Source organism: Seriola aureovittata, chromosome 11, assembly GCF_021018895.1.
Source record: "Seriola aureovittata isolate HTS-2021-v1 ecotype China chromosome 11, ASM2101889v1, whole genome shotgun sequence".
In the NCBI taxonomy this organism is placed as follows: domain Eukaryota; kingdom Metazoa; phylum Chordata; class Actinopteri; order Carangiformes; family Carangidae; genus Seriola; species Seriola aureovittata.
This window is the reverse complement of record NC_079374.1, coordinates 14,220,681-14,237,118: the sequence shown is the minus strand read 5'-3', so window position 1 is coordinate 14,237,118 and position 16,438 is coordinate 14,220,681. Positions and strand designations below refer to the sequence as shown.

The 16,438-nt window shown below is 40.0% G+C and overlaps 1 protein-coding gene across 8 annotated transcripts in view; it reads left to right on the top strand.

Moving 5' to 3' along the window:
- Window positions 1-15,938, top strand: part of myo3b (myosin IIIB) — a 66,230-nt gene extending 50,292 nt beyond the window's left edge. For 7 of the 8 annotated variants that reach the window (XM_056390170.1, XM_056390167.1, XM_056390168.1 and 4 more), the window contains 4 exons: window positions 8,374-8,474; window positions 8,852-8,898; window positions 9,302-9,455; window positions 15,805-15,938. In XM_056390170.1, the coding sequence (XP_056246145.1) occupies window positions 8,374-8,474; window positions 8,852-8,898; window positions 9,302-9,434 (281 nt within the window). In that variant the 3' untranslated portion in view covers window positions 9,435-9,455; window positions 15,805-15,938. Of the gene's footprint in view, window positions 1-6,545; window positions 6,785-8,373; window positions 8,475-8,851; window positions 8,899-9,301; window positions 9,456-15,804 lie in introns of those variants that run through there. The other variant, XR_008829105.1, reaches the window with a different exon arrangement.
- Window positions 15,939-16,438: the final 500 nt, after the last annotated feature.

Below are 16,438 nucleotides of genomic sequence, written 5' to 3'. Positions count from 1 at the left end.
CTCATACACAGTGTACTCGTGTAAGCTGCACACTCAAGACGATGGCACCTCTCGTCACCTGTCAGCCTGAATATTAATACAACATGTTTGGAAATGAGTCAGAGAGGCGTGTGCAGAAAGAAAGCCTTTGCTAGCAAGCAGCAGATATGATCAGAGTGCTGCTTATGCTCCTCAGCGTGGTAAACAGGATGGTGCCGAGGATCAGTCAGAGCTGACTTTATGGTTCATGAAAGCTGAGCTACTTATGTTAACAGGCTTTTTGAAGATTATAGTTGTGGTAAACATACATGTCAAGAGAGAGACAGTGATAAAGTGGAGCCACAACACAGAGACCAATTACCTCTGCGCCTTGGAAGATAGTTAACCTGGTCGTTTGAAGGGATGAGACGGGGAGAAGAAAGAAAAAAATAGTTGCAGTTTATGTTGACTTATTGGTTATAGTGATGTACCCTCAGTGCATAACATGGTACAGTCAATAAAAATTGATTTTGTTTGTCGCCTTGAGCTCTCTCTGTGCTTTACAGCCACAGCTGAGAGAGCTTATTGGAAACGTGGATGCTGTTTTACCCACGCTGAGGTCAAAACCACAACCACCAGTGCATCTCACTTTCTTCTCTCATTCCCTCCCTCAGCTCTTAAACGTCTTCCCGCATGTCATTCCACAAGGTCTGCAGCCACCAGGTGCTGCTCCGTAACCCACCACCACCAAAGCGGCGGCAGCAGCAGCATCACCGTATCAACATGCATCTGCCAGACAAATGATCCACCCTCTCCATGTTCGCTAGACAAATACTCTCCCTCCCTCTCGCTGTCTCTCAGCCTTTTGATTTATCTGTCTGTCTCCACATATCGCCGCGTCTCAACCGGATGCCTTCAGTTTTAGGCAAATTACAGGCTCGACGTAGCGGCAGCAGAGATTTGGAAGGGATAGGAAAGACTCAACTTAACGGAAGGAGTTGCCTCTGTCTGACGCTACCTACGTAATCCTCTTAATGTCAGTGGGAGTAGTTAACAGGATGTACTTCCAAACTACTCATCATCACAATTCCAACAGAATAATCTCCTCAGACGTAAAATCAAGGTGGAAAATGATACTCCAAGTTCTCTGTAATTTCGCACATGTGGATTGAGTCATTTGATGTAGTTTAACAAAGTTTTTCCAAGTACAAAACCTCATTAGTTTGTTATTGTTGACAAAATACAGTTTTATACATTTGGATAAACCATATTTTTATCTAACTGGAAAAGCTTAATGCCATTAGTTTGCATATTTAATCCATTTTTGGCCTGGTTTCCTTGTCATTCATTTCTCTCTCCTCACTACTTACTTTTTACTCATCCTGCTAGGTCACAGTTGTAAAATGCATGTATTATGTCCCTGACAAATGATTGACTTCCACAAAGTTGAGAGATTTTTTTTTACCACGCAAACATTTCTTTAGGAGTCAAAGTTCCAAATCTGCTGTCACAGGAAATGATTGATTTCAGTGTGAAAAATTGCTTGTAAGTAACAACATCCTCTGCTTGCATTAGTGAAAACAGATGCAGGAACTACTCTTTTTTTTCAGCATTATCTGCAGGACTTGACCAGTTTGTCTTATAATTCAAAACACATGAGTTGCTATTTAAGTATGATGTGCAAAATGACGAGAGTGGTACTAAAACTCAAGAAGTTCTGGAAATCCTCTTCAACCTCAGATATCTGTTTAGGGTCTTTGTTTGCAACTGAGGAGTAATGTCTGTGTTAGTGTGCACACATGCATGTGTGTATTCGTGCACATGTTTGTATGCATGTGTCTGGGGTTATGTGTGTGTGTGTAAGAAGAGGGCGGTTGTGAGGTAAAGAGAGGGGTCTGGGTTGCACATGCCTCATTTAGACATCAAAGGCCCCTGCTGATGATTTTTCCTTATAATCCATGCCTTTTGGTGCCTCTGCTCCCTCCATCTGAATAAACAAAGCCCAAGTGGTTCTCTGTGGTCTGGGAGAAGTCAGGTGATTGCAGCACGTGATTTGGGAAGTAAATCGATACATCTCTAATTTATTCCACTAAAAATCCCTTTTAGCAGCTCTTTTATGTTGTTTCTGAGGAGCATTCTGATTTTCAAGGGATTTCAAAGTGGTATTTAGAGATGTAATACGAGTCATCTGCTGCTCTTTGAAAATGAAAGAAATACCTATCTCAAAAAGAATTGCAGCCTTTTTATATCTCAAGAAGCAAACTTGTACAATATGTAAGTCTCTCACCAAGAAGAGCAAACTCTGCTTGGCTTTCTTTTGATAGGGAGAAATCAATATTGTATGAACCGCACTGCCTCTGTATTCCCAGTCGACCATTATTCCTCCCCACCCCAAACAGCAGACATTACCCACGATCATTTAGCAAACCCCCGATGTGAGCCACTGTCTGACCCTTCCCAGCGCTGCCTGCCCATGTCCAAGCTGTGCTCCCATGCCAGAAGCCAGTTTGGCTGCCTCCCTGCCCGTAATATATCTGCAGGAGCAGCATTCCTCTGGGGCTGGCCTGGATCAAATGGCAGTGATTTCCCAAACAGAGGCACAGAGATGGGAGGCCTGACCCATCCTCTGATCTGCTACACGCTCTAATAGCTGCAGGTCAGAATGGATAAATGGTGATGTTGAACCCCCATGTGTCGTGTTTTGGGCTCCAGATCTGCAGTGGTAGATTCAGCAGGATGCAGGGCCAACAGATGATGGCTGAATGATGTTAGGAAAACATCAAATTACGTTTTCTCCCCCAACTAATGCTGCGATTACGATTTAAATTGCAATTACTCTTTATGAACTTGACTACAGGCCAGTATTTGTGTTTTATTGTACTAAACAAAATATAATTGGACCCAGCATGACAAACTTATCTTGATTCTACCTTATAAATAGAATCATGCTATTGTTTGGAGTTGAGTGGGCTGAATGATAAGCAAAAAAATTGCGATTTTTTGGGCAGATATTGTGATATGAGTCACGATTTCAGTCGGAATAATTGTTTTTGCATTTCACTTTCACTGGAAAAAATTAAAAAATGATGACGGTGTGAATTTTGTTGAAGCTTGTACCAAACGAGCGTGTTCCTTTTACATCTGGAGAATATGATTTGTAGGCCGGGGCATTTCTGTAGCACCACAACACTTGGTGCTAACAATGCACAAGAATCCTGTGACACATTTTACCTTTTTATCAAAAAATTTCAGCTCCTGCAATTTAGATATTGCACTTGGCCATATTTCAATTTCAATTATATTTTGATTAATTATGCAGCCGTAGTGTTGAGGAACTCCCAATGTACGTATCATTTCAACTGCCAGAGAATAGTTAACTTAAGTCAGCCATGGCTCAGGTGGTAGAGCAGGTCGGCCATTGATTCCACTGTTGACTGTTTGATCCTTACTTCCCCCATACCCAGGTTGCATCAGGATGATCATCCGGCATTAAACCTATGCCATACAATAACGAACTGAGTGTAGGTCACATCTGACAGTCTTTTGATATCAGACTGACGAGCCCTAATGCTAACAGCTCTGCTCTGTGGACTGAAATTGACATGAAGCAATCGGCTAAAACCTAAAGACGTTGCTCTGTTGCTGGTCATTATCAACCACATGAAAAATCTCTATGAAGCTGTATTTGGTATTAAAGTGGTGTTTTGAGCCAAATCCTAATATCAGCATGCTGACAGCGACTACAGTACTGGTAGAAGAGGTATAACGTATAACATCTATGATGTTAACCATCATGCATGGTAGCATGCTAACATTCGCTTATTAGCATTAAGCACTCACTGATGAAAATCTGTTTTGCAGGTATTTGATTGTAAACTATTGTAGTGAACAAATTAAAATTTTAACAGGATGAATCCACAAGAAAAATTAATAGGTTGCTAGAGTAATTACAGTTCATCTTGAGGATTCATCCTCTGTTCCAACTTTCATGCCAATCCATCCAACAATTTGCTGATTTGTTTCAATCTGGACAAAGTGGTGGACCCACTTACTGACAGACAAACATACCGAGAGCCATGCCGCTAGCATGGCTAAAAATAATACGGACTGGTGTTTCTTTTTGCACAAACCATCTTGGATTGAAATGTACACACACCACAAAGGAGACAGTGAGTATATTAACGAGACAACAGCCAAGATTTATTTCTGGCCAACTCTCAGAATTAATGTTAACTGGTTACAGCTGAGTAAACTCACCAGTGGCAGTTGTCAGTATAGCCAGTGATAAGCTTTAACTTTCCCTTGATACAGTCAGTTAGTTTGGATGTTTGTTAGATTTAAGATTGCGGCACTTGCAATTTTAAAAAATGCACTATTTCTGATTGTGATTTTGATCAGTACAGTAAATCGTTCACCCCTACAACTAATCCTCTCTAGAGTGGAGAGTCTGAAGCAACCAGGATATCACATAATTTCATGCTTGCACTGAATGTTCAGGTCAGATTTTCCATGTTTATTATGCTATTTTTTAAGATAGACAAAACATATGGTTTTTAAACTACATAAACAGACTCTATGCAGTCTATTTTACAGCGTGATTCAGTTTTGAAACTTAGTTCAAGGCCGTCTGAATTCATTATTTGTGATTGAGTGCTTTGATGCCGTTTCAGGGGAATTAAACGTTTGCTTATCAAACCTATTTCTGCATCATTAGCCTAACAATGTCCTACATACAGACACTGTTAAAAAAAAAAATTGAGGTGCAAATGTGTATATGTGCTGGTTTATTTCATCTGATATCAACATATGTGACGCAGATACAGCAGCTCTTTCAGGTTTCACAAAACTAAACAGCGACATGTACAGTTTATCTCAATGTAATATTTAAACCTAAGTGATTTTGATGCAGCCAAACCAAGCTACTAGTTTAGAGGAAATACACAAAACTGTTTCTTTCACAGCTTATTTTTAAAGCTACATGAGATCTATGCAAATACCCTCAAATACTCAGGGGGGAACAAGGATTCACACAGTGGACTGTTAACACCTCTGAGGCATGGATAGATAAGATTCACGGTAAAAGTTAGCTAATATCTCAGAACTGACAGGAACTTTCTGGGCATTTACAAAGTGTGACTTTAGTAAACCCGTGCTGGTTTGAATAACATCAAGAAAACCGAGGAAAGATGGGGGGAAGGGGGGAGGCTGCTCTTTGATGTATAGGATTGAGATGTGATGAGGTCTGTTCAAAGTGAGTACAAAGTAGTGTTAAGATGGAAAAAGCAAATGCAGCTTTAGTCAAGGTAGAGAAGCCGAGGTAGCAAGAGATGATGAAGAAATTTCCTCTCTCAAGAAGATGAAACGTTATCTAACATTAAATATAGACGCTTTCTTGTAAAGGTGTCTCAGCTTTAAAACACAGTTTTGTAACCTACAAATTTTGAAATCCTGTGTGTGGTGTAGTAAAAGAATGTCGTAATTTTCATATGTTTCAATAATCAGGTTATCACCGAGCTCATTATCTTTAGTAAGACATCAATAACACTTCACTGTCTGGTGCAATGAATAATTAATTCTTTAGTACACACTGTTTTGAACAATTTGGGGAAAACAGCTTAACACGGCCAAAGATTCGGTGATCTGCTGGAGGAGAAGCAGCAGAGAATAGAGAAGTCATTCAATGGGTGGGAATCTGAATGTGTAAATTGCTTCTTAGTCTGTTTAACAGATTAGCGTCCGTTTCAGTAGGAGAGTGAAAATCTACACCCAGAGACCTGTAGATCTGATGAGTCAGAGTGGGATTTTTGGTGGAAATGTACTATTTATAGGCCAATGAGTGGACGTCACTTTACTGAAATCACTACAAGTTAAATTTCATGTACTACCATTGTATTTGGAAGGTATTGAAAATGGTGGTATCAAATCTGTATGGCAAGACACCGTGAGGGACAGAAAAGTTTATTATTATTTTATTTAGTTGAACTGATCCTTTAAAGGGACAGATTGATGTATACGCCTACTTTCTGAGTTATATGAGAAGATTGGTACCACTCTCATGTGTACAGTAAATATGAAACTGTCGGGTAGCTTAGCTTAGCATAAAGAAATAGAGATGGAAAATGGAGAAAGAGCTATGCAGGCTCTGTCCAAAGGTAACAACATCCACCTCTAAATCTCACAAATTAAATCTCATTTGTTTAATCTGTACAAAAACTGAAGTGTAAAACCATCAAGTTGAAAAGGTTAAACGCAACAACATCATCGTCATTCATCGTGTCTGGTGTATCTGAGAAACTGAACCACAAACAAAAACATCGGTGAAACCAAACAACCACTGAAGAAAATAATGGCTCAACACAGGAGGGCTGACTCCTCAGGCCAAGGCTCAACAGTTTACCTACACCTGAAGGATAAGGGACTCTCATTTGATGACAACTATGTGCATATTTAAGATGGGGAGGACAGATGGTTTGAATGAGGAGTAAAGGAGGCCATTATGTCAAAGTAGAGAAAACATCCCTCCACAGACTAGGAGGTCTACGACACTTATCCCCCACCTACAATGTTCTCCTTTCATCTCTTCCCAGGAGATTTAACAGCCATTCACACTTGGCCTAATGTGACTCCAAAAACAATTGCGATTGCCACTTGGCCTCAGGTGACTCCAACGGCTGTAACGATTGTCGTTACAACAACCAGGAAGCACTAACGAACCAAGTGACATCAATGGCCTTGATAACGACCCCACAGAGACTAAATACCCTGGTCTCCTCACCAGTCTGTCAGACAGGAGAGGCCTTTTGGATGAGAGGTGAAACGTCTTCAGGTATTGACAACCAAGTCCAGTTGCCCACAATTAAATTTTTCTTGGACGTCAATTTGTGGTTATACTCGAGGTTAAACGAGATATAACGAGTTGATTTGTGAGCTTTAAATCCGCTGATAGGCTGATGTTTTTACTTTTCAACAGAGGCTAGCTATTTGCCTTTGTTTTCCCTCTCTATACTAAGCTAAGCTAACCAGGTAAGCTAACTGGCTGTTTGCTGTTGTAGCTTTGTATTTAACAAGACATTAGTCAATCCTCTCATCTAACTCTGGTAAGGATATTTCCCAAAATGTCAAACAATACCAAGAACTATTTGCTGAACTTTTGTTTTGGATTATTTTACACTGAACTTGTGTTTGACCAGCACTTGACTGAATTAAACTGCTGTGCCGAGGATTTCTACCTCTCATTAGTTACTTTGACAACTAAGCTAATTTCAGTTGCGGTACATTAGACCCTGCTTTCTGACCCTGATCTTGTATATTGGCAAATAATTAACTCCACACCAGCAATATTCTGTGTAGCTAATCTTCTTTTGCTCATGTGGTCCAGAAAACTGTCTTCAACAGTAAAACTGCACCTTCTAAAAAAGTGAAAGGACCACTATCAACAAGGCTCATTAAACCTTGCTTCAGGAGACAAGCCTCCCACAACAGCACCACTGACTACCTCTGCAGTTACAAGATGCATCAATATACAGTGTAACTCCTCACTGAGACAAATGTTAGACGCATTCAATGTCATGTCTCACCTAATACACACGGTTATTATAATATTTTATGTACTCTCAGGCCCTGGCAAATGCTAATTTTAAATTAAGTTTCAAAATATCCATCAATCATTCATGCAATATTTACCGTACATATCAACTAAGATGTAATAAATTTGATTAGCAGCACTTGTAGCTGTTGCCCCATGTTTTAGTGTCATCACTCTGTAGTTACAATGATAACTTTCCCAGGACTGTCATCAAATGATTGGAGCATCTTTCTACTTGTTCAGCTCAGTATTTGATGTTTCTTAGACAGACACTCACTTAAACTCGTCACATTATTTGCCAGACTGATCACAGCTGTTGTTGGAAATGGTACTCCTTACTGTTCATTTTCTGTTGTTTCTACAGTGAAGGCATAGCAAGATCTGATCTGAGAATCAGTGTAAGCTCATTCAGGAATTACTTTTCCCTTTTTGTGGGTTTTAGTCACAGTAAAGTGAAAATGCTTGCTTAGTCAGAAATGTATCAATATCACACGCCAACGTCTCACCTCTGCCTCTTCCAGTGTAGCTGCTTGGCAAACTTACGTGCAGTCTGCTGTGCACCTGTGAGGGGAGATATAATTAGATGTGGTTCATGTGTGTGGATTTGTGCAATGTTAAGCTGTTATTGAGTCAGCTCATCAATGAAATTACATAATCTCACCTAAGTAAATTTAAAATGTGTTTTTGCCACTTTGTCACACGAGGGTGCAGATTTAAAAAGTCGAGGGCAGAATCTGTTTACTGCTGCTGTCGTCACTGTCAGTATCATTTTGGTGCTTGTTGTTTTTTCACTTGGTTGGATCAGTGCCCTCATTTTTCCTCTGTTGCAGGTCCAGTGATGAAGCTGCAGCAGAGAACTCCTCGCCGGCGGGGCCAGCAGCCCAAGCTGCTCAACAGCCCTGAAGACAGCCTGTACTACAACCAGCTAAATGTGAGTTCAAAGTGCCGATAAAGGCCTTTGTCTGACTTTGGTTCCACATGATAATACAATTAAACCTACCTGTGCCAGACCCTGGAGCCCCACCCCCACGCTTCTCTGCCTCTTGTCTTGAACATGTGCTTATGCTCTTTATCTGTTGCTTTCATGTCAGGATATCTGCCTTCACGGTGAATAATTGATGTGGTTTATCAAAGCTGAGCAAGATGCATGCTTCATCAGACTCACTTGAGCCCTTTGATCAGAAAAAATTATGCTGTGACTTCTGATATTATCAGCATCTGCTCGCATTCAACACAAAATCACTTTGAATTAAAAATTAATGACTCTCTGCTCATCTTTTGACTGTGTGCTCTTGGCCCTTTCCTCAGAGAACTCTGGATTACCAGGGGAGCAAGAGGAAGCCGAGAAAACTTGGGTAAATAACTGCTTTCCTACTTACAGCAGCTCTAAACAGAGCAGGCCCTTTGTGGAATAGGAGAATCCAGAAATGGAGTTGTTTTCTTATAATGTAAATGGAGAGCCGAAAATAACAGGCTTTTTATGAGCAGTTGCTCTGCGTCATTAGAGAGGGGGTTACATATTAAGGCTTTGTCAGCATGCTAATTTTAATTGTTGAAGGTCTGACTTGTATTTGTACTATAAATGACATCCTGGTTCAGATCAGTGTGCTTAAGAGGATGCCTGAACACCACATTGCTGCATCTGCAAATATTGTTTTTATTTCCAGATGTCTATTTTCTCCCTTCATGAAAACTCTGTATGACTGCTCTGTATCACAGTAACTTCTTGCCACTTTCTTTTCTTCTTTCACATCACAGTCAAATCAAAGTGCTGGATGGAGAAGATGAGTACTACAAATTACTGTCAACTGTGGAGTCAATCCCTGAGGAAGACTACGCGACCGCCCCCTCTCCCGCCCTTTCTAGTGGGCCTCTCGTCAGTCAGAGCTGAGCCTTACAACCATGTCAACCGGTAAGACAGACGCAGCAGACATGTAGACAGACACTCCAAAGAACATCCTCAGTGTTGGATGTGCTTTGGTATGTGGAGCAAGAAGCAGCAGTGCAAAATAAGCGACCTGTACAGGCGATGCCTGCAGCGGTAAATCCAAAGAGGTCAGAAAGTGTTTACAGGAACGACTTACTCATCAGTGACATTATAATAACACTTTTATAAGGATTGTGCCTGTTTCTGTGCAGTAAATCAGGGCGGTTTCTCCCTATCTGCGAAGGTTTTATAGCCATAGAGCTCAATAAGTGCTAGAGATGTTACATTTCGCAAGAAGAGGGGATCCAGATGTCTTCCAAGTGTATGTTATTAGTCTTTCTTCTAGTCTTGTACTTGACTTGCTGCTATTGTGCCTCTCAATTTGGTAAGATTTACAATATTATTATGTGTCTGTGTCTGTGATTTTTCTAGAGGCTTTTTTCAGGGTCTTGAATCCTTCACTAATAAGTGAAAATGATGTTGCATCAAGAAATAAATAAATAATAGTACATGTAACACAAAGTACACATCATCCTGTGGTGCACTGGGGGGCGGGTTTAAATGTTTAAGCACTGCACAAGGTCTGCAATTAATGATTACTCTTATTATCCATGTATGTGTTAATTATTGTATTGATTGATTCCTCAGTCTATGTTAGAAATACAGATAAATGAGACAAAAATTATGATAATTCATAATATATATTATTAATTTATATTCAGTTGATAATGACATGAACTGAAGACAAGTAAGCGAATCATCATGTTTTTAACCACGTTTGGTGTTTTAACCTGATTAATGACATGCTCATTAAAATGATCATTCATTAGTTTCTGTTGATTTACTAATAGATTAATTGACCTATCATTGAATCACTGCTCAACCTTTATAGTAAAGAGCCCTTTATCTTGCCCTGTGTTTCTAAACTCAGTGGTGTTAACCCGACTTGAGAACATCTACCTATTTTAAAGCATTATATCTATTGTCTAAGACGGATCCAAAGACAGAGCCTTCTGAAACCCAAAACCCTCCTGACGAGTCCCACAGCGAGCTGCCTGTAGTTAGAGGGGCTTTGTGCTGTCTGAGAGCTGGAATCACCACACATAGCCTCACAGAGGCAGAGCTAGACCTCACTTTGAATTTCACCCTAAATACAGGAATTTTCTTTTAAGATGTGAAGTGTCGGAAATGCAGGGCTGGCGAGTTGATTTGTAGAGCTTTTTTTTTTTTTTCTTTTCAATTTGCATATCATTTACTGCATCTCCCTTTGTTGACACCCGAGGGCCTGAGAGGAGATTTTGATCTTAATAGGAAGAGTAGGGTGGTATGACTGAGGATCTCATCCTCCTTATACTCAGCGGGGAAAACATTAGAGCTCTGCCTAGACAGCGAGACCGGCTTGACTTAGGTTCAGGTTCACAGGAATCCTGGTGGGTTTAAATAGGCCCAAAGTGTTCATCAAATACCTCTGCTCAGTAGTTGGGAGGTCAGACTCGGGTTGAGCCACTGAGGACTGACTCATCAACTACACATCAGTGGTCATCCACTTTATTTCTTCTTTATCATGTCAAATATATCTTTTGGAGGCTGCTCCTAAAATTTAATGTGACTGAAACACAGTTCAAATGAAATTTGAGTTTGTCACTTGACTTCACTGTGGTTTTAAACCTGTTATTTTCCAACCATAACAATGTTGTTTGTTGTTTTGAAAAACCACAATGCTTGTTATATGGTTAATCCAAATTGTCTGAAATGTTGCAAAACCACTGCACAGTGGTGACTGTTTAGCAATACAATAATATAAAAATACTCCATTTAGTTCTGCATTCAAATCTAAGAAAAAGTAACTTCATCTGCAATGTAATTTGGGACTACATTTATTAAATATATGTAGTGGAGAAAAAACTGTAACACAGTACAACATTAACAGTAACATTTTTCCCTCTGAAATATAGTGAAACAGAAGTATTAGGTAGCATGAAATGGAAATACTCAAGTACCATGTGACTGGACTTAAGTACAGTACTTGAGTAAAAGCACTTAGTTGCATTCCACCTCTGCTGCTACAAGACTATGAAAACATGGCAACAACCAATATTTAATGAAATAAAGAAAAATTAAAAAAAATAGAAATCAGCTGATTCCATGATTCTAAATTAGCTCACATAATTAAGCTGCATCAACAATAAAGCCATGGTCTTTTTAATTTATTATCATATGCAAATCGACAGAAAATTCAAAAGTAATACCCCAGACCACTGGCAGTGTTATAATGTGGTGTCACAGTTAGTTCAGAAGCATTTCACCTCCGGTTGTAGCCACAGATCCTGCAATAATTAAAATCCTCGTTGTGCATTACTCCCTTGCTGGGATAGTTGGTTCCTCTGAAGAGCAGTCTGAAATAGGTCACCGCAGCACCCTGTAGTGCATCTTAAAAGTACACTGAATCAATTAAGTGTGATCATGCTCCCTTGATTATTTTGGCCCTGTTTTACCACGGAGAGGAATTTCAAATAGGCTCACTAGTTTGAATAACAAGGTTGGACTGTGGTGACAAATGTGCCAGAGTGGGTGTTTCTTCCCCTGTTTTTCTCTGCCAAATTAACTCCCTGGCTGATTGCCTGCTTTAGCATATGAGAGGAGGTGAGCGGAGGTGTGTACGTAATTGCCTTAGTTAGCTGATTATGTGTTGCAAAAGGAAAATGTTATGAAATACTGTCGTCACCCTCATGTAAGATGTTCTGACCTAATGAACTGATGCTTCTGTGTTTGCTTGGCCTGTCGGTCTTCTTACAGGTCTGTAGGCAGGGACAGACTCTGTGTCAAGTCAGCGTTCAAGGCCTGACACCTGTGTTTTCTTTAATGCGTCTTCATAAATCCAGCTCCCTCTTGTTTTTCCTCATTAAATCTGACAACATCTGGTGCGCAAGAGAGGACTCCTTTAATGTGGCTTACGTTACTGCTGGTGTTATTCTTGCCATTTTAGCTATTTGCTTCATGTGCTGCACTTTCATTAGAGCTACATCCAAGGCAGCCCCAAATACTGTTATCCAAAGTTTTAAACCACCTTTATGAAAATCGCTCAAGCTCCAGCCTTAACAAATGATGAAAAGCTTTTATTTTCTAAAGAAGTATACTTACCTTTTCACCTAATAGTGATGTCTCACTTCAAAGAGAGCACGCGATTAGGCCAACATTGTCCTGTTTCTATATCCTTTGAGTTCAAAGGGAGAGTTTGAATACCAGTATTTCATGTGCAGCCTTTTCAAATACTGTTTTAATGCAGTTTATGTGCTTTTGATATCCAGATGTGTCAGATTTTCACCACAGTAGAATATATCACACTTTATTATGATTGCATACCACAATGTTTTGCATACCTAAAGAATTAATGTCAAGTCTTGTTCCTTAATAGTTTTTGTTCCCACCAACTTCAAGCACAGAGGACGACCAGGCGCCCAAAATAGCTACAAACTCAGCATTGTGATGCTCTTTGCTGGCTAATGATTGGTGCCAAAGAGAGCGACATACATGAGCGTCAACCAGATGTCAGATGTGTGTTGAGGGCTCTGAGCAAAAGAACATTCCCCAAAGACAGCATTAATAAAGAAACTGGTTGAGCCGGGTGGAGACAGAGAGAGTAAGAGGCATAGAGGAAGAAGGAGATAAAAGAGTCTGTTGAGTAGATACATCAAAGGTCTGTTAATGACAAGGGATGCCATTAGGGTTACAGTGGCTTTTGTTTCAGCTTCCTCACACCTGCAGTTTGTTGAGGGCACTCTATGCACTGTTTTGTTGTTTAACATTTGCATGAATATAAAATGCATGCATGAGGAGATGAGAGTTTGTTCCCGGCTGCTAATCTTAGAGGTGACCAAATGTTTTGGTCAGAATTACAGCTTCCTTCTCATTTGCAGAAAATACTTGTAACCATTCATTTCCCTTCCACTGCAAAGAGGGATAAAGCCAGGAAAGGCTTACATAGAACAATAGAAACAGTATGGAAAAGCTGTTATCCTGTACGCCATGAAATTTACTGACTTAAAAGTTTTCTTGGTGCCTCCGGTGCTGGAATGGGATTTGACAAATCAGAGCGTGAAATTGTGATTAGCCTCTCTGTTTGTAGACGGACTGGGGCACTAGCAGACTTGGCATGGCCAAAGGTGTAACCTGTTTTGTTTTGCCCCAGCACTGCTTTCCCAGATGGTGGGACCAGCTGCCACTGAATAAACGCTGGACGAGTAACAGTGTGAGAATTACTACGGCCTTGTTTCAGTTTGGGATGCATAACAGAAAGCTTGTCATTTTGCCACTGCCAGGAGGTGCAGGGACGTATCACCTGGTGTTCCACCACACAACCTTTTGATTGAGGTCAGAATTAAATGGTGTACGGTATGACTGGTTTTAAAGGTGCTATTTGCAAGTACTTGCTGTTCCTACTTAGCCAACATTACCGTTAGCAGCTGTTTACTTACCAGTCTAGAACAAACATGGGCAATGCCACTTCTTCCTCTCATGTTGGACTGAGGGTGTTAAGGCTGCCAAAGTGACATACCATCGCCTCTTGAGGTACAGAGTGGTATAACAAGACGGAGTGGGACAGGGCTAGCTGGTTAGCATGCTAACTTCAGTTAATATCTCTGCAACACAATACATAGACGTCTTTGACATAACGTCAAAACTGTTATTTTTTCACATTCTGTTGATAATTTTAGTTAATTGCCTCCGCTAAGAAGGTTATATTTTTTTCCGTGTCCGTTTGTTTATTTGTCAGCAGGATTATGCATAAAGTGCATCAAAGATTTGTACCATTTGGTGGAGGGATGGAGCATGGGACAGGGGAGAACGCGTTAAACTTTGGTGCTGATCTGGTTAAATGGTTAGAAGGACATTTTTTTATCACTTTCCTTAACATTGGGACGTAAGGCGTTTTCCGACATCTTTGTCAATTTCCCAGGAAATAATGAACATCTAGCACCTTATAAAATTGTTCGACAGCTCCTTTATTTCTCTTATTTGTGTAGTTGTGCATGGAGACCCCCACCGTGATTTGAGTTTTTTCACTTGTTTCATTTGTTTGTCATTTTACAGTGTAATTGCAGTTTTTTCTTTATATTTTCCCTAAGATACTCCTAAACCAAAAAGTCAGAGAACAGTTGAACATTTGCAACCATCTGTTTACATACTGTCTGCATGGTCCCATTTTTTTTTTTTTTTTCAACTTTATTATTATTTATCAGCATGGACAGCACAATACTTAAAGGCGCTTCTAGTAAATTTTTTGCAGTATTTTACATATTGCTCATGTGCCTCAGGAGCAATAACACCTCGAAATTAGTTACTAAAGTGAAAGGCTATTTAAAGATTTAAATATAATTGTTCAGAAACAACAATCAGTTGCCCTTAAAACTGACAACAATTAAATATTTAAGAATCTTTTGTCAATGGCATCGCAGCATGATGTCTTTGTCCTATAAATTTTCCCGGGAGAGCACTGCAGGCTGTAACCCTGTGTGTCATCATCAAGGTGGAGAGTTTCCCTCTTTAAGGCTGGATTAACGCATCCAGGGTGGGCTGAGAGAAGGTAAATTGACCTGTCCCGCCTTGCGTGACCCCAGGCTAACCCTGCACATTGCCAAGGATTTGCTCTTTGCTCTTGAATATGCAGACGTCCCCAGCTTCATAGGCTCGCGAGAGAGCGAGAGATAGAAAAAAGAGTTGTATCGCATTGCAGGGAAAATTAGTGGGACCAAAGTTGGAGTTTCTGTGTGTTGGGGGCTGCGAACAATGGCAGCTTTCTGTCAGACAGCAACTTCAAAGGTCTGCTGAGTGACTGCTCTGAGTTATACTTTGTTGTAGATCACTGAGGAAATTCACAGATGTTTTCTCATACGAGACACCATTATAGCGGCTCAAGTACCCAGTAGCCTCGAGCGTCTCTCCCTCTCCCCTCTCTCCCACACTCTCAAACTCACTCTCACTCGCATCCCCCTCAACCCCTCACCCTCTCCCTTGCCCACCCCCATCCCAAGTCTCTGATATCTCTCGTATGAGACAGATATGGAACCTGTTTTCGCTCCAACTGTCCAGAGAATATGGAAAGTTAAAAAGGGTTCATGTTGTGGTATTGCCCCTCGACATTGTCAAATCCACAGAGCTCACTCTCAGTTCGTTCAGGATGTCAAAATCACATGCTGCTCCATTCTCTCACATCCATTTGGGGTCAATACAATAAGTTGTATATCATTCAAAGTAAACAATGTAATCTGAAAAATTGATAATGAAAGGTATTTTGAATTCAGATATCAACATAGTTTTTCTCTTTCTTCTGCAGATTTCCATTTTCACCACTGAACTGGACCAAAACAAACTGCATCTCAACAACACATGACATTTATTGTACATTTTTATTTATTTATAGTAAGTTGCCGTTTTATATGAGTCAAATAAATCTGTTTAAACTACTGAGTTTTGATTGTAAATGTATTTTCTTTCTTGTAATTAAAAGTCCTTTTCACAAAATTATGATAAATAGAAGAGTATACTTTAGCCACCTGAAAGGCACTTTTATGGTGATTGTCATGAGCTGATTTTTTTTTTATGGGTTAGATTTGTTTAATATCTGTGTGTACTCTTTACAACGATGCACAACAGGGGTATAACACAGCATTTCTTAATTGTTTCAACATCTGGTTTTGTTTGCACATCATATGTTAAAAACGAGTGGCAATATGAAAATAACAAGCTCGATTTGATAATGAAATACTGCCTCCAGTAACCCTTACAGGAATGGCTGTTACCTGTTGAACTTTTAGACAGGGGTTCATTTTGTTTCAAACTCAGAAATTCAGATTTCTGATCTAAATAGAAATACAACGTGAAGACGCACTTAAATACCTCGTTGTTTTATTTTATTTTTATTCCTAGATTATAAGAATGTCTGCCTCAGTTTCCTGCCATTTAGATAG